The sequence below is a fragment of the Anas acuta genome, chromosome 6, assembly GCF_963932015.1.
Source record: "Anas acuta chromosome 6, bAnaAcu1.1, whole genome shotgun sequence".
NCBI lineage: Eukaryota > Metazoa > Chordata > Aves > Anseriformes > Anatidae > Anas > Anas acuta.
The window spans coordinates 11,425,087-11,452,080 of record NC_088984.1 but is presented as its reverse complement, the minus strand read 5'-3'; the positions used below and the strand labels follow the sequence as shown (position 1 = coordinate 11,452,080).

The following is a 26,994-nucleotide window of genomic DNA, read 5'->3' as shown; positions in this document are numbered from 1 at the left end:
ACGGAAACATAACATTGTAGACCAGTAGTTCTAAGGACCAGTGTCAGCAAAAACTTAGTACCAGTAGGATTAAGAGGCCTACGTACCATAGTTTGCCATGAGTAGCAGACAGAAGGGTCACAAAATAGTTTACCAAAAAACTCTGTCATAATATTATGTTCCAAACTTTATTTATAAAATTTATTTATAAAATTTCTATGAGGTTTGTTAGATGGAGCAGAAATGCACTACAGAAGTTCAGATACACTTAAAATAATGCTATTATACAATAATACTACACAGTAATTATCAATAATACTATAGTAATCCATCAGTGCAGATAGAAGTGTGTTTTTCTAGGTAACATGCAGAAAAATAGTACCTCAAATGACAGTAGCCAAATTGTATGGCGGTTAAATAGTCCAAACCAGGAAGGGAATGCATATGAACGTGAATCAAAACATGTGGCCTACCACAGCATTGAATATGGAATTAAACTATTTTCTTCTCTTAGCTGTGCCAGATCATAATCTTGTGGTTCTGTTTGACTTGTTTGACTTTCAAATAAGAGTTATTAATGTATGCACCACTAAGTTTGCAGCTATACTGCCACACATCACATCCTTACTACTGCAGAATCCAAGATGGAGGTCAAAATTGCCAACTACAGCGTGTCAAGTAATCAACACTGTCAATAAAATCCAGCGTTCATGCTACAAGAGACAGACAAAGCTGAAATAACAGTTTATTAGAGTAGACTAGAAAAGGAGAAAAGAAGAATGAAAGAATGAAACCTACCCACATTTGAGAGAACAGGTTTCAGACAGTTTAGGGTGTGACCTAAGCTGGTGGAGGGATCAGCATTGTATGGTCCCCTTTTCCTCCCAGATATGATCACAGATTTGTTTCAGATAACAGAAATCCAGTAGTGCCAGAGAGCCATGTAATTCCCAGGAATAATGGTGAATGTAGCAGCTCTAATATAAAACCTCTTCCTTCCAATCCACGTAAGCCCACTGAACCATGAAGACGCGAGAAGTTATGCCACCAGCACCACCCAAACAAAACACAATTATGTGACTTGGAAGATAAACATTTTCTCACACTTACACAATCTTCCACCACATATATTCATCAGACTTAACAGCAACTTGAAAACACAATTCTTTACATTTAAACAATGACATTTGTCCTAGCCTGTCGGTCTGCTGATTTTGAAAAATTTTTATGTAACTAGTCAGTTTGGACTTCTGTTACTTCAAACAAGTTGGAGCACATGCCTCTTCACAGTGGAAATGCTTCAATTTTAGGTAAGTTTTGGTATGTAACAGAATCACAATATAAACTAGACTATTGACAATTTAAGTGTATTATTTTTGGATGAGAGTCATCTCCAAATCCACAATCATTCTGTTCTCTCAGTCTAGACCCCTGAATGGGGTCATATCAATTGTGCTTTATTACCTTCACTGAGTTATTTCTAAATCCAATTTAAACTTGCCCTCCTCTTCACATGAACTCTGACAAAGTTCAGTTGAAGCTTTCTTTGTGTAGTAATAACATTGCTGTTCAGTCAGTGGTTACATTACCATCTTAGCAGGAATTCTGTTTTCTCAGAATTATTTTCACTTCTCAATAGCCTTGACTGTATCTGCCTTGTAATTAACTGAAGAGTATCAGAAATACCATACTGCAGATAAAAACATCGGTGTTCAAATAGTTAATGCATATAGAAGTATTTATGGAAATAAAAGAGATTCGATGGGAGACATTTAACTTTGCCCAAATATCACCATCAGCTAATACGTTAAAAGATAGTCTCTTCAGAACTTCTGAAAGGAAGAAAAGCTGAAAAAGCATTGGTAAGTCAGAAATTCCAGCAAAAAATTTCCAGTGTACTTTGAAACATCTCTTCGCTGAAAAAGCCACACTGTTAGTCATATTTTTTGCTTTTTATGACTGCCCTTAAACACATCTTCTCAAAGATCTTTTCAAGTTGTAAAGTCACTTATTTGGAATTTTAAATGCTTTCCAAATTCCCATTCTTTGTCCTGAAAAAGGTACAAATTTGAACTTAACAGACTACGAGGTGAGAACGGAGCTTTTAGGTCATTTACTGCTAAAGCAGTTTTATCCTAAAAGAAAAAAAGAAAAATCTTCTGAATATTTGGTTTCATTTACCATATGATGACAATTAAAATATTGATCAAATATTGTACCAAAAGAAGACCCAAATCTGAGCTGGTTAGCCAGTGACAGGTGCTGACAACACTGTACATGATTTATGGTTTAATGCTTAAACAGAAAAATATGAATCACATGCAACATGTTACGAATTCAGCTCCAGAAATCTGTTGATTTCTTGAAGCAAATATAGATCCTTATTCTGTCTGTATACCTGTAAGCCCCTAAACTACACTGTAAATAGTTGCCTGTAAGCCCCAGGTTTTTAAATACACTTTAAAGAAGTAAGGCTCTACTAAAAACTGTGACCATCAGGAGGGCATAGGAAACTGCAGAAAAATAACAGTTGCATGTATTTTAGTGTTTTGCAGAGCAGCAGAACTGCTTGAAATTGCAATCCCAATGCCACTGTGACCTTTTAATCTTGAAAGTAATTTTAAGGAATAACCACAATATTCTTCAAGCATTAATCCCTTTGCAGGCACTTGTTGGTTTGACATGAGAATGAAGAGCACACAAATTTCAGTATTACAGCCTGTCAAAAATGCTATATATATGTGTGTATATATATATATACACACACACACACACACGTATATATATTTAAAAAGCCAATTCTTAAAAGATGCTAAAAAGAGTAAGTTTTCTCAGTACGGAATTCAGCGTAGCCAGGGAGGTGGCCAAGAAGCCAAGTATAAGCTTTTATCTCACTAAGAAAATCTGAATTATGTCCAAGGAAATTGCAACTCTGTTTACAGACTTCCAAGAAATAATGTACATAACCCAAAGTTCACCTGTCTCTATCATCACTCACAGTCTGAAATGGTTTTGTCACACAATTTTTTGTTATTTTGCCCCTGGCTCTTGAGAGTTCTAAAGCAAATATTTTCTGGATAATCATTGAGCTATCGCTGTTAATTTGCAGGTCATCTGGATCCATGAACTGCATTGCCCTTTGTTGGCTGTTGCTAGACAACGCAGCATTGCACCAAATACTCCCAGAGGGCTGAAGGCAGCATCTGAGAAAGGTACACATACAGCAGCATAGTGGTAGAAAAGCAAAATTTTGCCACATGCTCCCCCTTTCAAGGCAAACAAGGAGCTCTTGGCTACATTGTTTCTACAATTCACTTATTAGGGGGTCTCACAGCCCATTTGCACAAGAGAAGCAAGTGTCTGGTAAAGTGTGTGAGGGCCTGACCGTACTTTTAAGAGCTGGGGCCCAGAATCTTTGGATTCAGGCTATGGGGCAGTTCGATCCTCCCATGCATACTGTGTCGTCACTGTGTAGCATTATGTTTATACAGTCTACCATCCTGCTTTAAATAGACAACTGCGGACAAAACTCAGTGCTGTTTTGTAGCTGAACAAAACAGTTCAGTTTCCTGCACGGCTGGGATTACGGATTAATACTGGAGCACTGTTGTGTCCATGGCGTTGAGTTGTACCTTAGAGCACTGCAGGACCATGCGCAGAGTGAGGGGCAAGCACAACAAAAGCAGCAGGAACAAGCACTGTTTCTCAGCGACCGATTCCTGTCTGGAAGGCAGAATTGAGTGGCTGTATTCCAGTAAAGATGTACAATAGCAACTGTTTAGTATAGAGTAATGGCACACCAGTCTGCCACTCAGATACAGTTATCTGTATGGTGTAACAGCAGGCAGCAATTACTACAGTAATTGTATCAACATATTTAAATCTAAACTGTGAACACCAACACTATTGCTGAAACATGGAGTGATTCTTACCTCTTAAAATTATTAAGATTTACTTGATGCTGGAAGTACTGCACCCCACACAGACCCATTACTTAGAAGAGTACGGTCATTAGACATCATAGCCAAGATTTACTGTCTAAGAACTACAGCATCGTTCTAATTCCAGGTGCTACTAATGCTGTAATTACTAAAACTAGCATTGCTATTAAGCAATTTGCAAACTTAGCTTTTTTTTTTTTCCCTCTCCAAGTTTATATAAAACAGAGATCAGTTCCAAAGCACTTAATAAAGTGTGGTACAGAGAATTATGCTGAGGGCCATGGGCTTACTTTCTCAGCTACTCCATTGCCACAGACCCCTCCCAGTATGCTAAATTATCTTCCCATTAACTGTTGCTACAAGAGCTAGTCAAGATCAATATTATTTCACAGGTTGTTCCTAAAACACTATACTCACAAAAATATAAAAATAAAACAAATCCACAATACTAAGTAGTATAATTGTCACAATATTAAATGCGAGTCTTTTTAAAAATGGTCTCTCTCCCCTCACATTTTCTAGAACATTAATGCATTGTCTTCATTAAGAAAAAAGCCTCAAACCCAGGATTCTCTTCTTCATATCTCTGCTTCCAAGTCACCGTGTGGCTAGTCCAAACAGTGATTCAACAGTAATTTCTATAGTGGCATTGCACTGTTTAACAGTTACGATGTTTTTATTGCATGATTAATAAATAGAATAGAAATGACAAAAGAAAGTCTTTATTTCAGCAACTTCTCAACAGTAGCAAGAAAAATGAGCACAGAGTTTATTTGTATTTACTAATGCTTTCCTCTAGTTTACTTTGGAGATAGAATCCCTCTTTGTTCTTGTCTTAGCAATTCAAAATTCTTCAAACAATTTGTTAGAATTTTAAGACGAGTTAAGTCATGAGTATAAACTAGCTCCCAGTTTAAAAACATTCTGTCAAGTGCTCCTATCAGGACTTGTTCAGTTCAATGAATGATTTTTAAGCATTTTAAATGTCAATACTTTGTTAAGCAGACACAGTAATCAGATAAATAGTATTTCTAACATCAGTACAAACTTCATATACAAAACCTTTTCAGAATTCTTCTGAAAAAGGGTCTTCAGTTGATAAAAATAAACTCTATTAGTTACCCTGGCAATCAGATAGGCGTAACCAGCATCCAATCACAAGATAATGTCTCTGCTGTGATGGGATTTAGTTCCTTTTCTCCTTTCACATTCATCCATAAGAGCACATACATTGCCAAGCAAATACATGGCCATATAGATGCATACAAAAAAGTCTTTTAGAGGACCTGCCAGAAATTGCAAATCCGTAGTTTTAGTTATGGAAACAGGTATCTGGATCCAGAGTTTTAACAAGATGCACACACGAAGACCATCATTTCCGGAATCGTTTAAATAGTGGATGGATGTGTTTATTTGTAGATGCCTTACTCCGAGATGTGTGGTATTCCATATAAACTGTGTCATCTGCTCCTGACAGAGAGCTCATTGTGCCTGTACGACGTGACACCTATAGGAAAGGGGAGAAACAGGTGATTAATGTGTGATTACATTGATCAGCTCAAACCTACTGATCCCCTAGTTACAGGGCAGCACTATTCATTTACTGACCTCAACACCAAAAGCCTTTGAAATTTTTTTCTTAAAGAATTTCTACAAAGAAGGTCACTGCCCACCACTCACTCTAAGTTTATAGACTTAAAAAAGTGCCCCCGTGGCATAGAGAAACTGGGACACAATTCAAGGATCACAAGGATCACAAAAGGGTATGTATGTGCTCTGACATATGCCTATCTTAAAAGTGTTTTAAAATATTCCTTGCTTGTGACTGAAAAGGTGAACTTCAAAATCTGCAACAATAGATGGGTCATCATCTTCAAATACAATGAGGTAGGACAAGAATTCTGTTTGTCTAACTTCTTTCTAGTGCTCAACAAATGAATTAACAGCCAAGTACTAATACAGCTTAAAAACATTTTCCAATGTTTCACAAAGATATTAAGGCATCAATGATGTCATCACATTCAGAATTAAAATGGGATGGTTCAGTTCTGCTGCATACATGGTTATCATTTTCAGAGCATTTTTAATTACCTGAACTGACTTTGAACCATACTCTCCAGCAACTACCTCCTCTTCAGCATCTAGGTCAGATGCTTGCAGGACTTTCTGGAGAAGCTGCTGCTGTTCTTCTTTGGTTGAAAATGACAGTTCTTCTTCTTCCATGCCTGCAAGTTTTGTTATTACCTAAGAAACAGAGCAAAGTACAAGGTAGGAATTCTCATTCTTTGAGTGTTGGTGCTCAAAACCAAGAGAAGGCATCCTGTTGGAAATGCCTTGAACTGTTATTACCTGTGGTGGGAGTGCAAGTGTACCCCCCACCCTACTATCCCTGTTATGTTCTGGCTAGAAATGCAAAATACAAACCTCTCTCGTTCTTAAAAAAGGCAGTTCTGGACAGAGAATGTCAGCTGAACAACTTCCATACCAGCTTGATCGGGAACTTTACTGAAAGTTAACTTCATGCTGCAGGCTGTAGGTTTGTCTAGTTATGAACCAGTAAATTCTTTACTATGTAAACATAGTAAATTCTTCATTCCTAGGGTGGTAAGGCACTGGAACAGGTTTCCCAGAGAAGCTGTGGATGCCCCATCCCTGGATGTGTTCAAGGCCACGTTGGATGGGGCTTTGGGCAACCTTGTCTAGTGAGAGGTGTCCCTGCCCATAGCAGGGGGTTAGAATTAGATCATCTTTAACATTCCTTCCAGCCCCAACTGTTATACGAACTAGTACTTTATATTTCATAAAATTAATCCATTAGCTTTCCAGGCACTGAGAATTTTAGCATAAATATTTATGAATATGGGCAAAAAAATTAACATTAAAATTCCCAATCAGTTGTTGAGAGACAAAACAGCAATCTGCAACTAAACAGCAGCAGCATAGCAAAACGACTCTTTCAATTTTGTGTCTAAGCACACAAAAATAACGTGGGTGTTATGTTAGTTCTTTTCAAAATTCCTAGTAACTCATTTGATAAACATGGATGCAGGGCACATGCCATCTACTGGCAATATAGTGCCATATATTTCATTAATTGAAAATTCTCCTTTTCTGAAGAATTGTAAAGCTCTCAAGTTTCTGTTATGAAGCATGAGAATAGGCAGCTTGCTTCCTTAAGCAAGTTATTTTGAACACTTCACAAGAATTTTTCCCGCAGTTAAATGTGTTCTGGTAAGCATACATTTATACACGAGAATTCCAGTTTTCCCACCATGTATCCATCCTGAAGACATTTTGAGACATTCAAATTCAGCCATTTTCCTCAATTATCTAGTGTTTTTCCTCCTCATTCTCCTTTTACAGTTCATCTAGAGTCAGCAGAATTAGAAAGTAATTACATCAGTAATCTGGGCTGCATCTGATCTCAAAGACTGATAAAACAACAGAAATACAGCTTAAGGCAAAACAAATTCACATTAGACACAAAGCAGTGTTTTTGAAAAACAGAGCGGAAATACTAGTACGACCAATCCATGTTGTGGGCTGCTGTCAACGGCAATTTTTAAATCAAAAATGGATGTCTGAAAAAGTCTAGTTTTAAGAATCCAATCAGGGAAGTAATCCGTCCTATTACATGGTCAAATTAACACTGTTGTCTCTCTTGTTGTTTAAGAAGCACATGTGCTATAACCATCTCAAATCTAAAATGGAGTCATGAGAAGCAATTTTAAATTGCATTAGCCTGTTTCCAGTTGTTGCAAAACAGTGCTAACATGATTCACAGAATGGAAAGAATTCCCACTGCATCATAATTTTTTAAGCGGTTCATCAGATGCCAAGTTTTAAGTGATCCCCAGGTCTTTGATATAGTAAATTCTTCTGGTATTGGTTTAAAATTCAAATATATCCCACATTCAACCTCAAAACCACAACACAGTAAAAAACTAAACTTTGGTTAGCTAACGAAAAATCTTTTAAATAATTAAGACTCCAACTAGCAAATTGTGATGACAAGGCTCTATTTAAGAAGCAAAGACAAAATGTGTGACTTAGCAAACAAATATTAATCTAGTTCTCTTTTTTGGTGAAAGGCAGAGAATGTAGTTATTGAAAGATTAAAAGAAGAAAGTAAATCCTAGAAGAAAAGCGCAAACTGTTACCTTCTTAAGTCAGTACTGAATTTTTAGTAAGGTTGAGCATTAGGAACAAAAATTATAAAGGAGAAGATATCAGCACTGAAATAATTACCTAAAGATGAAGTAGAGTCATGATGGCAAACATCTGCTGGGAATGACATATACACAGCTGATCCTGGCTTGTAATGAAGAAACACAATAGATGGTTTCTTCAAGTTTCTTCCAGCCCTGCTCTTGTTTGATGCCAGCTATGACTAAGGCTTAAACTTTGGCAAACAGAAGAAAAATAGATATTCTAACATTTTGTTACTCAACTGCAAATAAAGAACACTCCAGGACTGGTCAGCTAAAATGTTGCTTCACTCACAGCTGCCACTTGTAATACTTTTACTCCCATACCAACTCAAAGCTCCTAGAAGTAGGTCTTCCTTCCAAAATACAAACCCTCTATTTTAACCCCTTATTTCATTACATCATCCAAGGCATTCAAATATAAGCAAAGGGATTTCTCTGAACATTTTGGCTATAGCTACATAGATTCAGTTGTAGGTAGCTGCAGCTAACCAATCTGCAATTTTGACAAAGTATATTCACTCCAAAGCAAAACAAGGCTTTTACCTCTAAAGACTGTGACATCTGTTTCAGCTCCTTAAAGCTCTCCTTAACGGGGGCACTGATTACAAGGCAGTTTACTTTGGGGTGGCTGCAGTTCAGTTTTTACCCACAGAGATATCCCACAGTGCACATATGCCTCACAAAAAAAAAGATCTTCAACAGCTAGAGTCAAGAGCAATCCAGCAGAGGCTGCTTGCTCTCTCACCTGGTGCAATTCTTGCAGGATTCTTCAACATCATAAGCTTATTTCCTAAAGGCACGTATGGGAACCCTATCTTTTACTTCTCAGCCATGTTTCTTGGAAGAAGCATTTTTGGGAATGCTTCTAATAAGAGCAGTGAAACTCCAGTTGTAAAGGAATAAATATACTTGAAAGCAAGGGCTATCATGAGACACTGTTGCCTCTAACAAACAACCAAAGAGGTGAGCATATAGCACAGCCTGCAGATTAAAATAAAAATTATAGGCCTTGGGCTCTATAAAATAGAGGAACTTTGGTGGAAGGAGATTTTATGTCTGGAGGAAGATGACATATCTATGTACATAATACACTGAAGTACAAAGGGTGCACAACTTTCAGGGTTTCCTTGGAAGACAGGGCTTGTGCCTACTGGCTGCAGCAGCTAGTTTTTGATAGGACAGACAGTGCTGTAACTGTATCTAAGTTGACATCTCACTATCACTGTATCCAAGAGAGGACACACTTTGGAGCTTGTTGACCATCCTAGCCAATGAAACAACAATCAAGAGAAAAATCTTGAAAGTCAGATGGTTTGAAGAGTATCCTTGCAGGTCACCACACATCTAAAAATATAAAAATAAGAAGAGAGGAAACAACACAAGACTGGAGAAATGAGATGGTGTTAAGTCCTTTATGAAAGGACTTGAGGAGAAACTTCTGACTTACAGTCATGGCTCTGTTATGTAGTCAACACTGAAAATCTTCTCCATTTTGAGGACTACATATTAGCTGTAGGTAGGAAGATTTCTACTCCCCAGTAAGTTTTTTTCTAAAGTAAATTCTGTCATTTCTTCATCAATCAACATTCAACATAGTCATTTTGGATTTGGGTGATACACTTCAGAACAAAGTGCAGAGAACGTTACAAGAGCAAGATCGAACTGTTAGTAGAAGCTAAATAAGCACAGTCTGAAGACATCCATGAGCTACAACAGTTTCTGCTAACACGGAGACACCATACCAACATGGCTGTTAGTATGGTCTGCCCACTGTATGATCTCTTCAGCCACAAGTAAAAATATTTTGTCTCCATAGTGAAATGCTAGCTTGAAAGTGGAGTTATTTGGAATTTGTGATTTGTGATGCTTTGGAAATTTTCTCAATAGCTGCTGGCCACCAAAACATGACCAACCATCAACAATATTTAATGTACAACTAGTATGATAATATATTAATAAGAGGCCTGCATGGATGGACAACTGAAGAGAATGAGCATAAACCAACCACACAAGTGAAGTTCTGCCTCACTCCCCTGCACCTACTTGGTCTGAAGTTAGAATACTGACCTTCCTAGAAGCTGTATTAAACTACTTGTATCTACCCTCACTGTAATATAGATGAAAAAACAACACTGGAACAGTTTTTGCCTGCAAGCAAAACCTTCATTAATACATTCCACAACAGGAGTTCTCAAGTATTTGACCTAGTAATAAAATGAAAGAATATGAAGGCACGGAACCTGCTTTGGGCTGGGGGTTGGATCTGATGATCTCTTGAGGTCCCTTCCAACCCCTACAATTCTGTGATTTGTGAATGTTATATATGTATAATAAACAGAAGGGATGAGTTACCTTGAAGCTGTAGCCTTGATCTACAAGAAACCGTTGTCGCTTGGTTGAATATGCCATTTCCTGAGTGTCTTGGGACACAAGAGAATAAAAAAAGGCATTGTATTCCTCTGCAACCATGCCTAGGAGACAAAGACATCAAATGATTAATTCCATCTGGAACACTATAACCAAGAAAAAAAAGGACTAAACAGTAAAACCAGGTGTTTAAATAAGCCATCTGTCCACAAAATAAATTTGTAAAGTTTATTTTAAAGACAAACTGCACCCAAACCATAAATAGATCGACAAAGCATATCACATGGAAATTCCCACTCTTGTTCTTAGTAACTTGAGCAAGGGTTAAGGGGAAAAAATGGAAAAAGAACATTAGACTATCACAGTTATGCTGGTACTCCAAGAAGAACCTGCTTCTTTACTATGCTAGACAAAGTAAAAGATAAAATTCTTTACATAACAGACTTGCAAATAAGTAGTAAAAAGTCAAAACAAGGATTTTAATACACGTCCAAAAGCTGAACATAAAATACAAAGAAAAACTTTTATCAATGTAAACCAGAGTTAGCAGTCTTAGGATAAACCAGCCTGTGCACCTTTTAACATCAACTTTTTTTTTTTTAAGGCAAACAAAAACAACCTTGAAGTTGTTATATCTCTTACCTAAACAGCACCAGGTACTCTTTTAAAAAACAAGGTCTCACTGAGACTTTGTTAATTCACTAGCACAGGTTTTGTATGCATCTTCAAACAAAGCCTCAGCTGTAAGTACAAACTGCACATAAAATAACTGTGTATGTAGATTTCAAGTGCAAGTACAAATTGTTTTAAGAATCATTTTTACTTATAAAAAGCTCTTTATGTTTTGCAAAACCACAATTATTTATAAAACAAATCCCATTTTAAAAAGAAAATAGCATGCATTCAAAATGTGCTTTCCAGACATTTTCTTTTTAGAGTAACACAATTTTTCTAAAACAATTTCATGCTAAGGGAATTATCAAGGAATGAAAAACTGAAAGAAGAACTAAAGAGAAAAGAGTTAATTTTCCTTCAGATTTTTAGTGTTTCTAACTCAAAGCATTACTCTCCCAAAAAACGCTTAATTTTCATTCACTGATGTACAGACATATACTCTTTGAAAAAAAACAAAACAAACAAAAAAAACCAAGGTCAATATAAAGAACTATCATGAATATTCAGTTTCTATGTGATTCACCCATTTCTTCTCTGTAATCCAGAAAAAGAACGAACAAAATCAGCAAGGTTTAAAAAGGGATATAGGAAGGCTGGACCAAAGGAAGGGCTTTCAGAGCAAAGCAGCAGCAGAGTTATTTATTTTAAGTGAATCCATTTTAAATGGTTTTGACTCCAGCCCAACGGCTCTGTAACACTGGCATGTTGGTAAGCAGAAAAAAAAGCATTAAGGCCCATAGTAAGACCTCATTCTTTCCTGAAAATGACTTACGGCTTTACTGTTTAAAATAAGTACCCATGACTTCTGCCTGAAGATTTAATGTGAATCAGGCAAGTCCCAGGGTCTGTCGTGTTTCCGGCATTTAGCTCCATTCAACAAAAAGAGCCTTTGCTGAACGGCACCAAGACAACACTGCAGAGAGTGCTTTGGCAGGAAGAAAATTATAGGTATAAGCAAGTCTGTGTAAGGGCAAGAAAGTCAGATTTCCTAAACGACACAAAAACAGAGGTAAAAAACAAAACCCCTACCCTGCTTACGAGAGTCATTTTTCCAGATAGACAAACACAGAACTGAAGCACTATGAATAATTTCACTCTCCAGCTGACAGTTACAGCCTCCACTAAATTATGACTGCTTCCCTAGTGAATACTCACTCTTTCTAAAATAAGTGCCAACAGGCTGTGACATAAACCAACTTTCAAACTTATTACCACCTTGTACAAGAGAACTCTTGAAGCAGAACCACTTTTGCCTGGAGCTACTTTTTAACTTGTCTTGGGAAGATATAAACTGAAATACAGCAGATTAAGCATTCCTTGTTTAACAACTAATGGAACAGCCTTAAGTCAGTGTCTGTTAGGATATTAGGAAACATTCAGTTCATCAAGTCAACCAGAAATTCATGTCTAAGAAACAGTTCTCCTTAGTTCCAGACAAACTGAAACATAAAAAAAAAAAAAGTGACAGAAGCACCCACTACCACCTTCCCGATAATATTCCTCAAACTAAAAATGGATGGGAGTCATCAGTCAGATTTCCAGTAACCAAAGATGCGATTCCTAAAACCCTGCCCACACAAAAGTTTAAATCCTACTGACCTTCTGCTTATCCATCACAAAAATGAAAAAGTCAGTACAATCAGTTTTCTAGGTGATCTCTACTGACTGACTCTAGAAACCACCATAAAGAATTAATTTCACAGACTCATTGCAACAAAAACCACGGTTCAACACAAGCGGACAACATCTATCCCTTTTTCAGACAAGGTTTTTCCATTGTGGTGGCTTTCTATTTATTTGTTCTCAATGAGAGCAATTGCTTGACAACTTGCACTTAACCTAAACCACACCAAACTAGCAGGCTGGTTACAACTGGTTTATACAAACCTACTAGTGACTAACAACTGTGCTAAAATGCTGGACAGGAAGCCCGCCTGAAAAACTTCTACTGATAAAGCTGCCTACTACATCTTTTAATCGATCGTATCACTGTCAGTCAGGCTGCTTGAGCCACCTACTGCAAGCATTGGAGCTAACGCCAGCCAGAAATCCTCCTGTCTGTCATGTCAGCAGTGCTCACTGGCACTTCAACTACAGGGGAAGAACTCCACAGATATCCCAGACAAATAGCTTTGCAGTTTACAATTTACTTATCCCCTAGAATCCCCCAATCGCTAAAGGTCAGAATCAAAGAATAGAAACAATACTTGTTTTATGGTCATACAATATATTCAAAATCCACAAATTTTGGAAAAAAAAAAAAAAATCACCATGAGTTCTGGCTCCAGAAACATTGTATGCTTCTACTGATACTACGCATATCTGACAAAGCTGATTTAAGTTGTTAAAAGTGAAACAAAAATTGGGAAAAAAACTCAAGAGTTATTCTGGCAACAGTGAAACAACATTATAATGGAAGGGCAAAAAATATGTGAGAAAATATTTAAGAAAATACATTTCTGGCTGAAAAACTGGAAAAGGAAAGAAAATATGATGCAAGTGAAAGACAGGGTGGCATCTATATTATTGTCAAAAAAACCTCTCGCTTGTGATCTCAACCTAACAGCTTATTTATCACGACACAGTTTATTTTGTTTACGTTTCAGTATTCCATTTAAACTGAATAATTACTTAAATGCTAAACAGAGCCTAAGAACTATCTCATTTACCTTTTTTGGCTCTCAGCACTCGCCCCAGTCTTTGAGCCTCCTGTCTTCGAGACCCACCATGGGATGAAATCTGAATCAGAACATTGGCTTCTGGTAGATCGAAGGACGTATCCCCTACCTACAACACAGAAGCAGTCTCTGAGCAGCAGCTTATATTTATATGCAGGTTTCATAAACAAAGACTGAGTACAAAGTACACCTTTGTTACCTGCAATACAAAGATGGCCAATGCACAACGTGCATATATAATTTGCTCTTAAATAAAGTTCACTCTGAAAATGGATACAATAACACACTAAGTCCTCAATTACCTTGGAAATGAAAATAGTGTTGATTTTTGGATTGTGCTTGAAGTTTTGTAGAATTTGCATTCTTTCTCCTTGTGCAGTAGGACCATATATATAGGGTCTGAAAAAAAAAAACAAAAACAAACCACAGAACAAATGCAAATTAAACCAAATCAAGGTTTCTAAGTCATTTTTTCACAAAGATACCACAACAGGAAGCACAGAACACATGTGAACCGATAAAAGAACAGACCACATTTTGATACAGCTTACAGTTTGCTTTTAGCTTGTTGGGATGTTTATGGCAGCTATCCAGCTTGTGGAACACTTGACAACAACCCAGCCTGCCAGAAATAAATTCTGGCAGTTACAAATGTTTTGCAGTTATGTGCACCAGTGAAGCTGTAGATGAGACCGAATACATGTACTAGGCCTACATGAAAGACTAGAGGCAGCTGTTAAAATAAAAGACGTTTTCCTCAAATCTACTGAGTTAGCACATTAACAGCTGCAACCTTTGCTTCCTATTTAAACACTTGAAAATCCAGGCTTCTCTAACACTTCACTTCCTTCAAACATTTTATCGCTTCACTGGGATCCCATAGCTGTTCGGGGGTGGGTGAAGTCCCAGAGCATCAGAGGTACCTGCCCATGCACCCACCTATCCACCTGTAACCATACTCCTCAGGGCATATCCCCAATCAATTATCTTAAAAAGCAGTTTAACCTTGGGAAAAGTCAAAAGCACGTTCTTGAGACACATCTATAGGAATATTCTGGTTACCAAAGGATGTTTAAGATACTGAGGAGTTATTGTAACAAGGCACAAAACATCTAGCACGCAGAAAAAAAAGGGGAAGGTGTCATTCTCTGTTTTATCCACAAATTGGCTTTGAGAGGAAAAAAAGGCAAAAAGCATTAATTCTTAGTTGTCTCTACGAGATGGATCCTAAAGTACAGGGACGCCAGCAATTCAGGGCACAAATACCAGGTTAGGTTCAAGGCCAATGCTTTTGCCATACATCTTTCAAGCAAAACAAAACCAAAGTGCTACACATCACAGCAAACTGAAAAAGCCAAAAACAGCCTTTAACAAGCTCTCAGCAAAAAAGGAAGCATGGCATGGACTAAATAAACCAATGTTGACAACAAATAAGCAAATATTGCAACCAGAAACTGTAAAACTGATATTGTAATTTTAAATTTCCTCCAATGCACTCTGGTTGAACCTGTTATCTCATCCGCGCCCCAAACTGGGTGCCAAAAATGAGCGTTGTGGTTTAACACCACACCACCACCTACTCACTCTCCCCACAGTGGGATGGGGGAGAGAATCAGTGGGCAGAAATGAGAAAACTCGTAGGTTTCATACAGGTTTTGAGGAGAACAAAACAAACGAACACACAAAGAGAAACAAAACCAAGAAGAACAAGTGAAGTAAAATTCAATGGCTCACCACCAGCCAACCAATACCCAGGCAGCCCCCAAGCAACTGCAGCCCTGGCACACATACCCCCCAGCTTTTAGTGCTGAGCAGGACACCCATCCTGTGGTCCAGAACACCCCTGTGGCCAGCCTGGGCCAGCTGCCTCAGCTGCATCCCCCCCAGCTGCCGCACACCCAGCCTCCTCACTTGGTGGGGCAGCGTGAGAAATAGAACAGACCTTGATTCCGTGAAAACACTGCTCTGCAACAACTAAAACATCATCATTGTATTATCAACACTATCTTTATCAGAAATACAAACATAGCACCATACAAGCTACTAGGAAGAAAATTTAAATTAAGCACAGAATAACCTAAAGTGCCAGGCTATCAGTCCTCCATTTTAAGCCCCACCGTCCCTGCACCCTACTTCACCATAATTAAGACACATCTAAGTACTTTCCAGAACATAGAACATGCAGCACTAGATTGATTTTTTTTTTTTTAAATGAAACCTTTCATTTCCTACAAAAAGGTGTTTGAGGGATCTATAAAGATGCCTCTCCCATATTTTGACATATTGTCAAAACTACACAGGGACAGTCCTTCAAAAATAGCCATTTAAATGTATTAACAGCACCAGTAAAAAATAAACAGCCCAAGTTATACAACTGTCGATGAACGACTCATGACAGTAAAAGCTGGCCAAGCAAATTTGAATTCCGTGGCCCCAGAAGTTATAGACAAACTAATTCCTGTCATGTGCATGGCCTTTCCCTGCCAGTACCAAAGGAACATATGGGGGTCGAGGAGGAACGGGCACAGGGGCGTCATTAAAACACTCTCACACTCATCTAGCACTGCAACTGTCCTTTCCTTTTAACATGTCTCTGTAAACTGGAATTCCATACATGATGCGTGGAAAGGAGAACTGAGTCAAGAACATGAAAAGCAAGTACCTACTATTTCTTCAACTAATTCTGCTGTCATACTTCTACAGCATCTACCCCATTTAAAAACTGTTGTGCTACTTAGCAAGCACCCCCTCCCTGTATGTGTCCTTGTTAAAGGCTCTTTTTCTGTGGTGCACTGAACGCTGCTAGCGACATTCCAGAGGCATCGTTATAGCTAATCTCTGTCCAGACAGATTTAAAAAATGATGAAAGAGACCACGGGTGTTGGAATTCATCCAGCACTATTAGCTCTGCTCTTTGATGCCACAGCAAGCCAGCACAACATGGCTGTTAAACTACCATCAGTCAAAACTGAGCAGAAATTTTGGAAAGTGTAAGGAGATTCGTTTGTGGCTTTGCTAAGTACTACTGAAATTCCTAGACATGAAATCATATGGTCAACATGCGCCACAGCTTCCGGCAAAATTTTATTTGGGCTCTTCACAGAAAGGACAAGGCCAGCTTCTGTGCCTATTTTCACCAAAGTACAAAAAAATAAGGTTCTCTCCTTTGTTTTAAAAATAAATAAATAAAAATTAAGACCTTTTGAGAACCTGAACAAGAAGGACATGGGCTCCAAAAGATCTTGAAAGATCCAGAGAGTGTTCATTTGAAACTGTCCCTCCCAGATCATAGCTTCCCCTGCCTCTCTATTATAGAAAGAGTTCTGGTAATTTTTAAAAAAGCTCCCTGATTTTGCCCACCAGCTACTAATAATGGCAAATGGAGAAATACTAAGTCATTCACAGTGAACTTGCATGAAAACTCCTCTGAGCCAAATGCTAAACAGAGATTCTTTTCAAACTGTTCTACATTGAAATAACATCGTAATGCCAGAGAATAGCCTCCTGAATTCCTTTCTATATAAAAGGATTGGAGTTAAATCAAAAAATTACTGTAAATGTCTAGAGGTGACTGAAATCTGTGAGATTATGAGATAACTTTCCAGGAAGAAAAAAAACAACAGTGCCATCACTAGTTGGGAACACTTACTTTCCAAGCCTAATTGCATATTCCTTCAGTGCAAACACATTGTCAGCAAAAACGATGATTTTGTCATTCCGTCGCTCATGAAACTTAATCAGGAACTGGCAGGCTCGGAACTTATTTGGGTTCATGGTGTAGAGCAGTATCCGTTTCTTTGTTTTGATGGCTACATATTCTCGATAAAATTCAGGTGACATTGGGCACCAAACCTAGAATTAGAAAACATACACAGAGTAACCCCCAGTTATTTTTTGTATCCCAGAGGGAATTTAAAAGATATTGGGGATTGATAATACATGAAAGCTTTCTGTACAGTACAGATCACAAATCTTAATACAGTAACTTCTGTACTAAAAGGGTGAAAGGTACAGGCTGTGGCACTGTGACCACAACAGGAACAGGCAGGGGACCGACTGGAACAGGACTGGAAAAAAGTTGTTTCACACCTGGTAGTTTCACAGAATGCTACCACATATTAGAAAGCAAGTATTAAGGGAACGAACTTTGTATAATCTCCCTGCCACTGCAGTCAATGCCTTTTCCCTAAAAATTCACTTACATCCATATGCTGAAAACCTAAAGACACATTTAGTCTTCATTACAGAACAAAACTGTATGAACAAGTTAATTACTTTAACAGACTGCAGCTGTTTATGTAACTGCTGCTCTCTCTTCTGGCACCGTGAAAGAGTAATACCTGCAGTGGCCATGCCCTGCCTAATCAGACAGCAGCACTGCCCTCTTTTGTCACCTGGCAAGAACTGCACTTACAGAGTGAGCATCTTGCAAGGCTATGGAGAATAGCTGGTACGAGATGCTATTTCTCTATAGCATGCCAAGGAGATCCAAACAAATAAGCAATGCAGCTGTGCATGTATTAATATTTTCCAGCCATCAATTTTTGTTTGTTTTGATTCTCTGCTTTAGCAATATCTCAGAGTATTATTTCAAAACATCGGCCTTAAGAATATCAATTTACATGTCATTCAGGAGAAAGGCAACACAGACTTTACTTTCCAATGTCTCAATATTAGTTATACTGAACAATACCTAAACTTTGAACATTATTAATTAAGTTTTTATTTTTAATTATGAATTTTAATTTATTAAAAGTTAATAAAAATAATAAAATAATTAAATGATAATAATATTGATTTATTAATTTTAAATTAAATTTTAATTTCGGGGAATGAGAGAAATCATGTTGCTGGTGGAATTAACCCAAGTACCTTAACGCTGTCAGATCTGAATTTGCAGACCAATTATTCTCCTTTCCACCTAGATACTTTCTAGATAATCTTTCTTTGCATTCTATTACTTTTAAAAAGTACGTAAGCTCCGCTACCCCTGGTTTGCACAAAGTCCAAAAGGAAAACAATGGACTCACATGAGAAACTAGAAGATACTGCTGCTACAAGTCAGTTTGGTTTATTTTTCCTTTACTTTAATTGACTGATCATATTAATAACCTTGGATATTATATGTAATGAATATGTAAAAATACAACCAATTGCTTTCATAAATTATCTGTAATGTACTGTAGCTCCAGTACATTTATCACAGCTAGTAATTTTCGTAATAATCTTTGTACTTTAGTAGGCAAGAGACTGGAAATCCAATCCACTTACTTGTGGATTTTATTTTTTAAGAAATGCTATCTCATGTGGAAGACCCCCCCTGATTCTACACTATAAGGACAAAAATGAACAATTATGAAGATGGTTTCCTACCAATTGATACTAGTATTCCAGTTGTAAGGTTTTGATGATAATCAAGAGTGACCCGGAAAGGATAAAAAGGAATAAATTCTGCATCTTTTCTCCCACTCACTATGGGAGTTAGGAAGAATTAAAAGAAACTAGCCAAGACAGGTTTGAAATAAAATAAAATACAGAAAACCTACACTAATCCAGGTAAAAATCAAGAGAGAGTTAAGCTATGAAACTCTACCATAGCAAGTTGTGGCTGCTAAAACTCTCCTTCTGTTCAGTGGGAGACCAGAAGAGATCATGAAAAAGAAACCCACTGAGGGTTACGCAGATATCAGTTATAACTCATAAATGATCGAAGGCTTGGAGAGGTATCAGAAGAAACAGATACACCTGCCCTGTTCTTATACTCTTCTCTAAGTATCTTTACAATTAATAGAGACAATATATTAAACAAGATCTTTAGTCTGACTCAGAAAGGATACTTTAACATTCTGCCTGTATGAAAGGTTTCCGCTTACCTGATACCAGATTTTTATCTCATCCATTTGTTGGAAAGACTAGAGGTCACACACTATTATATTGAAAAGAAATAGCAAGACCAAATTTCATGTTTTCCATTTTCACCCTCATGCCTTAAGGCTTGAAATAAGCAGCTGTTTTCTTATTTGTAAGCTTTCTACTGTCCTTCTTTGTTAAATAATTTTCCTCAATAGACTACAGACTACCAGTTGAAGTCTCTATTAAAATCAGCTTCAAGCATACCACCTGACCAACACCGCGCTGAACTGAGCTTAACATACGAAATTGAATCAGACAACGTGACTGCCGGCTGCAAAGTGGGTCTGCAATTCTGCAGCTGCTGCTCGCATTCCTAAATATTGAACTGGGGACAGCCGATCAAGCACAACAATGCCTGAAGAGAAACAGTGCTGAAATCATGCTACTGGATTTGCAATGTGTTCATATTGACCAGTGACAGCCTTGCTTGAGCTACAGAACAAGTGAAATAAATACTTAATTCTATAGTTGTTCCCCCCCAAAAAAACAGGAAAAAAAAAGGTTATAAACATATTAAATATATACTGGTAGTACTGAAAAGCAGAGCATCACCTCAGCACACTGGACTTTAGCAATGTAGCCACTGTTCTGCAGCTCCATCCAGTTGGCTTCATAGAGCTTTGGTCCAATCAGGAAGTTCAGGTCAACAATTTTGTCATCTTCTCTGACCAGGGTAGCAGTCAGTCCCAGTTTACAGTGGGCTTGTACAATAGTGAGCACACGTCTGAACATTTTTGCTAAGAAACATAAGACAAATTTTCTGTTTAAGAGCAACACATTTTCTTTCCTAGACGGATTTAGAATACAAGTCCTGCAATTAAAAAAAAAAACAAAAAAAAAACTCCACTCCTGAACACAAAGCAAGTACAACATTAGGAAATATCACCCCATTTCATGTACACTTCTAACAGTGTTCTGTGCTACAGCAACACTTTAAACTGATTGCCGCTTCAGTTCACACCCTCAACATACAGTGAAAATCCCAGTAAACCTTCTGGCATTTGTATTACTTTCTGTTTCCCAAAAAGAAACATAATATATTCAGAGAGGTTACATGACTTACCTAACATCATGTAGTATTTCACAGAAAGATCTGTGACACAAGGACTCTTGGCTGACTTTGCCAAATTCAGGACTAATATATGGCAGAATTACTTATCTTTGGCATTGCTACAAATCCTATGATTGCAGAGTTTGTAGACACAGGAAGTGCTGTATCTTTTTTTTTTTTTTTTTTAATGAAATGAAGAAAGAACAAGAGTGAAAGAACTGGAGCAGCAATATGCTACTTTGTTAAAATGGCAGGTATCTCTATCATTTCAGCAGAGACCAAATTATTCAAATTATACCATGACAGCAAGGTGGAGCAGTTATCAGAATCTTGGGTGGTACTTTTAGCCAGGATTATTCCAGACACTTTAATGCTACATTGTTGCTTTCCAATAACATAGATCTGAATTACATAGTAACTTCAAATACAACAGCTATTTCTGGACATTAATAGTTACCTGTATTTTATGGAATAGAAATAGGTATTAAAAGCTAAGCCTACAGCGCAATGACATCTCAAAAGCAAAGAAAGCAGAAGTACTTCTGTCCTATTCCTGAGGAGAGTACCACCATTTACGTAACAAATTCGTCTACAACAAAATTCTATAAATTTAAGTATCTTAGCGATCAGTTTGTCACCCTATGCCAAAGGAGAAGGCATGTGTGTACTGTACTACCATTATAGAGAACGAAGTGGCTAGTTTGAAGGATTAAAAAAAATAATAAAAAAATCAATGGTCAGCTAAATTCTGTAGCATCAGACAAAAAACAGATAAGAACAAGGCAGTTTACTTGTTTAAGTCTCAAAACCCTAGACACAGGTCTACACACTATCATGAGAAACATAGCAAAAAACATCCCATAATCTTCCATATGAGCAAAGAAACGTTAATAACAGCATATATAGCACAAGGGGTTTGCACATCATTTCCTTACCAGGGATAGTATGCACTTCATCAAGTATCATAAGGCCCCACTCTTGACTTTTAAGCCACTCCATTACTCTCTCTGCTTCCCAGGATCTCTTAGTTGTGTGTCCCAGCATGGAGTATGTGCTGATAGCAACAGAACAGCCAATGGGCTTGTCTTTGGCATCAGAGGTGAACCGACATATCTGGCTGTCATCGATGGTGGACCACATCTTGAATTGGGCTTTCCACTGCTCTACAGACACCGCAGAATTGCCAAGGACCAGACACCGCTTGCGGACTGTACAGGCAGCTGTCACACCAACGAGGGACTTGCCAGCACCTGTAGGGGAGGAGGAAGGACACTCATCATTCACCTCACTGACAGCACTGCAAGAAAAAGAGGGAAGGGAAATAGAAAAAATGAGAGGATATGAAATCATATAAGGGCAAAGTTTTCACTGTTTCTGTACTATACCAGTCTTAAAGAATGAACTCTTCTTCGGTAATAACAGCTGAATTGCCCCATCCACACTGCTTTCTCAAGAAAATTACTGTAATCTTTGCTTTTGCCATAGAAACTTTCTATGGTTTCTTCCTTTCAAAAGCAGATTAAATTCCAGGTGGCCACAGAAAGCTTCTGGTAGGTGTCATCTCCCCCACTGCCCCTGCCAGCTATGCCCATCCCGCCACAGAGCAAGTCCTTCCAGCTCTCCATTCCTTATCCCTTCCACGCACTCTTTCAGGCCCTCGCCTTACCTCCTGTGCCTGCCCTCTACCTCCAATACCGAGGGCACTGCCAAACAGTCTCCTGTTTTCTACTTCTTCTATAGCTTCCCGTGGGCTGTCCCAACCTGCACGTTCCTCCTTTCTTTCCCAAACTGCCTTGGTCCAGAACCTGCCTGTGCAGGCCCTCTTCATGCCACTGCTTGTATTCCCAGTTCCCCTCAGACTCCTTATTCCTACCCAAAGAACAAATTACTCCAGTGCCAGCCATTTTATATTTCACTGGAAGACCAGCAGAGCTGACTCAGAGGGCACAGTGAAAGCATTAATGGTAACCTAACTTATCATAACCAGAAAACAGTTATTTGGTCACTACAGGGAAAACTGACAGCACTGCTGAGCGCACATCTGAGAGCTCTACTTACTGGGCTCTCCATCACCACTGTCTCATCACCCGCTAGCTGAAAACCAACAGGACTCTGCATACTGGTACTCAGAACAGTCCTCACTACTGTTTGAAACTTAAGCAGTCATCATCAGATTTAGAAGTTACTTTATTACAGGCAAACAAAGAGCAAAACCCCCAAGGAACAAAACCCCTAAATAACTTAGGAATTTACCGCATGGCAAGACAATAACACCAGATCTGGCTCGCCCATTTCCAAACATCTTCCTTAGGCTTTTCTCTTGATAGGGTCTGAGGACAGCTGTAGGTTTCAGATCTATGTTAATATCAGGATTCACAGAATCATTTCTGAAATCATATTCTGCCAGCAAAGGGTACTCCAAATGGATGCAACGCTTCTGAAGTTCTTCAATCATCTCCTGAGGAGGAGACAAAGCTTCAGATGGTAAATTCTCCACATCTGAATTATTCTTCTTTTTTTTTTAAACAACCACTGATTGCATAGTACCAGGTGAAGTTACGTTTATCTTTTCTGCTCACAAAGTCTGCAAGAGTTAAAGTTCATTTCAAGAACTTCATTTGTGACCACCCCCGTGCCCCTCAAACATTTTAAGTAACAGTCCATACTAGAGAGAACTATTTAGACAGATGGAAGTACATGACGCATTAATCTCAGATGTGTTGTTTATCTGGCAGTGACTCAACTACACCCTGAAGTCCTGCACAAAGAGCTCAGTAACAGACACAAAAGGTTCTGTGTGTTACATGGAAGGACCTACCAAAGCTGCACAGCTGTCAAAAGGAAAATCTTCATACCCTTGCAATGCAGTTACTGCACCACAATGACAAGTTGATTCAATCACCAAGAGCTGTGTTTTTTTTTCTTAGTAAACATTTTGGTTATTAAAATGTTCTCTTTTTATTATTTCTGTTTTGCCCAGTAAGACGTCATTACAATCACCAAGTCCAGGAAGCAACTAGAATAAAGTTACAAAAATCTCTCCGAAGGTCAAGCCAGGACCGTGCTCTACTCTCCAGCCATTCATCTCAAGCTTTGAGAGCAGAACCACCAAGAGTTCCTTCTGTAAGTATGAATCATGAAGTAAAAAAGTTCTGAAACCAACAGCGAATTTGGCAGATCTGCTCCCCACTGAGTTCTCCCTTGTCTCACACACAGCAGCATCGAGCTGCACGCAGTGGGAACCTCCCTCAGCTCCTGGAAGCCTCGCTAGCTTGTGAGCACTGCCCTTCTGGGCAGGGAAGGAACAATGTGCAGTTTGCCTCCCTCTGTAGTGAAAAGGAAGATCCTAACATTTTGGAAGGCGAAAGGAAAGAAATGTTATCAACTTCCAACGATCTCCACCAACAAACAAAGAGGTACTGTACTTTATATGAAGTTCTCACACTTATTTTTGAGTCCCAGGCACATCCCTCAAAGCTACAAATGCTACCAGACAGAAGTGCTCGCACCTGCTTGACTTCAAAGGATACTGTCTGTGTTTCCTCCTCTTCCTCCTCATCTTTATCCATCTGCTCATAGAACTCAAATAAGTCAGCTGGAACATCTGGCTTGTTCTGAGCATCCGCTCCTTGTGATGTGGATGGACCAAAGCCACCTTCACTGGATTTGGAAATCTGAAATAGAAAGGAATTCTCACCTAAGGGATCTTTAGGAGATGCTCCCCACACACATTGAAGCGGAGCTGATTAACGAGGCACAGAGCATTGCTGACAGAACTGAAAGTGACTGCTGACAGAACTGAAAGTGACTGCTGACAGAACAAGCACGCAATTATCACTCCAAGCTACGTAACAATTTACCCAATGTTAGTTCAATTGCTTTAAAACATGCCACACGTACCGCTGATTTACTGGTGAATGTCTCTGTAATGAGCTCCGTTTCTTCGCCTTCAGCATTTCTCAGGCGACAGTCCTTAATAACATGGTCTTGCAGAAGCTGCTGAATGACATCAGGATGGGTACTTTCCACAAAATATCTAAAAGGAAAGAACAAAGAAAAACATCTGGATGAACTAATCAACAGAATCATACATAGGAAGAGGGGCACAGATGCTTAGATCTACAGCTCTCCCAGATGCATTCTCAAGTACCCCGTGTCAGGGGAGGGAATTAAAAAAAAAAATAAAAAATTCTGACAATCTGAAGTTTTAGAAGACGCCTCACACCAAAAGCTTCACGTACTTTCATGTTATCTACCCTGGTCAGACGATCTCACCTTAAGATGATCTGAAAACCTTAAGGATATAGGAAAATATTGTAGGTCCAAGCAAAAAAAGAAACAGGCCAGAACAGAAAATTTGTATCCTACATTTAACAATGTAACGACAGCCACCAGTAGCTCAGGACCAACTGAAATCATTAACAAATGAATTAAACTTTCAACAACTAAAAATACGACCCTTTATGAACACACGTACACACACAGCTGGGAGCTGTAAAAATCCACAAGCACTAAAACCACAGCCATTCATGCAGAGCCGTGCAACTGGAAGACTCCTTCCACACTACCAATGCAAAGAGCCGCTTACCTGTTGTGTTTCAGCACCAGCTTCACCTTCCCATAGCTGACAGTGCACAGCTGCAAACAGACGAGAGCAGTCATTAGGAACACGCCAAACAGCGACTCTAGCAACAGATGTATTCCTTCTACCAGTACAGCAGCCTTACCTTGATAAACTGAATTATTCCATCTGGGACACCAGTTTTGCTCAGCTTCTGTAAGTACTCGGTGATGTCGCTGGTCTGCAAGCCGACGCTGACAGCAGCATAGAGGGAGTAAGCAGTCAGCTTGTACTCGTGAATGTGGGTTGGTCTGCACACGGGCTCGGCAATGGCAACCAAGAAATCCTGTGCGTATTTGTAAACCGGAGAGAAGGCTTCCAGAAAGATATGGCCATCGGGAGCCTACAGAAACACAAGGACATGCTGAGGGTCTGCCAGCGGTACTTGAGGAAAATAAGGTCTTTCCTGTAGAGCAGCCATTATGATACACAGAGACTCCACTATTCAGGTGGTAATGTGTTTATGTTTCCCAAAAATGTATTTACCCTAAGAATTTACCCTTCTATAGCATGGAAAACAAACCTTCCAGATTGACAAAGTTTTCCCAGATTAATAGCGTGGGATATAATAATAACTCATAGTAACTAGTAAAGATTTGGCTTTCTGCTCTGAGCCAAGACAAGTTTCCAGCCCCATTCCCCCAGCACAAAATCACAGAATGTATCCTGAGTTAGAAGGGACCCACAAAGATCATCAAGTCCAACTCCCGGCACCACACAGGCCTAGCCAAAAATTCAGACCATGTGATTACACACACAGTCCAAACGCTTCTTAAACTCCAACAGGCTCAGTGCAGTGACTGCGTCCCTGGGGAGCCTGTTCCAGTGTGTGACCACCCTCTCGGTGAGCGAGACATCTGCCTGATGTCCAGCCTGAACCTCCCCTGCCTCAGCTTGGCACCATTCCCTCAGGTCCTATCACTGGTGACTACAGAGAACAGATCGCTGCCTGCCCCTCTGCTCTCCCTCGTGAGGAAGCTGTAGGCTGCGGTGGGGTCCAGTTTTACACCCTTGTAGTGCCGTGCTCCCCAGCTCTCCCACCTGATCAAGTCTCCCTGTGAGCCCCCTCCCCCCAAAACACCGTCCCCGGCCCTCCCACCCCGCACCTACCACCCAGAGCGGCCGCGAGGCGTGGTCGGCCTTGAGCGGCATCTGCAGCCGGTAGTCCTTGGCGCCGTACTCGTCCAGCTTGCTGCCGCCATCCTCCACCTGCTTCCCGGCGGCCGACGGCACCGCCTCCTGCGGCTCCCGGCCCGCGGCCTCGTCCTCATCGTCCTCGTCCTCCTCCGCGTGCCGCCGCTTCGACTTCTTCTTCTCTAAGGGGCGCCGCGGTCAGAGCCGGCCCTGCCCTGGCCCTGCCCTTCCCCTCCCCGCCCTGCCCTTCCCCGTCCCCCCGCTCACCGCGCTCCTTCCTGCCCATGGCCGCCGCTCAGCGCCCCCCGCGCCGGCACCCGGGTCCCAGCCGCCGCTGCCGCCACCAGCCTCTGCGTCACTTCCGCCGCGCGGGAGAGGCGCCGCCATACGACGCGCGGCCGGGGGAGGGGCGGGGGCAGCGCCG

The 26,994-nt window shown here is 39.6% G+C and overlaps 1 protein-coding gene and 1 long non-coding RNA gene across 3 annotated transcripts in view; one reads left to right on the top strand and one right to left on the bottom strand.

Annotated features, from left to right (window-relative positions):
* LOC137858938 (uncharacterized) overlaps positions 1 to 10,274 on the top strand; it is a 15,257-nt gene extending 4,983 nt beyond the window's left edge. Inside the window, exons 3-4 of the long non-coding RNA XR_011098080.1 lie at positions 3,089 to 3,191; positions 10,019 to 10,274. This is a non-coding gene — a long non-coding RNA (uncharacterized lncRNA). The remainder of the gene's footprint in view (positions 1 to 3,088; positions 3,192 to 10,018) is intronic.
* On the bottom strand, positions 4,627 to 26,994 carry ERCC3 (ERCC excision repair 3, TFIIH core complex helicase subunit). 2 transcript variants are annotated; one of them, XM_068687387.1, is made up of 15 exons: positions 26,838 to 26,994; positions 26,547 to 26,752; positions 25,543 to 25,779; positions 25,404 to 25,453; positions 24,716 to 24,851; positions 24,325 to 24,489; positions 23,069 to 23,273; positions 21,751 to 22,065; positions 20,317 to 20,501; positions 17,501 to 17,703; positions 14,154 to 14,250; positions 13,843 to 13,960; positions 10,484 to 10,602; positions 6,012 to 6,164; positions 4,627 to 5,427 (listed from the first exon to the last, which is right to left on the bottom strand). In XM_068687387.1, the coding sequence occupies exons 1-15, from the start codon at positions 26,854 to 26,856 to the stop codon at positions 5,293 to 5,295; spliced, it is 2,343 nt and encodes a 780-aa protein (XP_068543488.1). In that variant the 5' UTR covers positions 26,857 to 26,994; the 3' UTR covers positions 4,627 to 5,292. The 2 variants fall into 2 exon arrangements, with proteins under 2 accessions (XP_068543488.1, XP_068543489.1); XM_068687388.1 differs by lacking the exons at positions 4,627 to 5,427; positions 6,012 to 6,164; positions 13,843 to 13,960.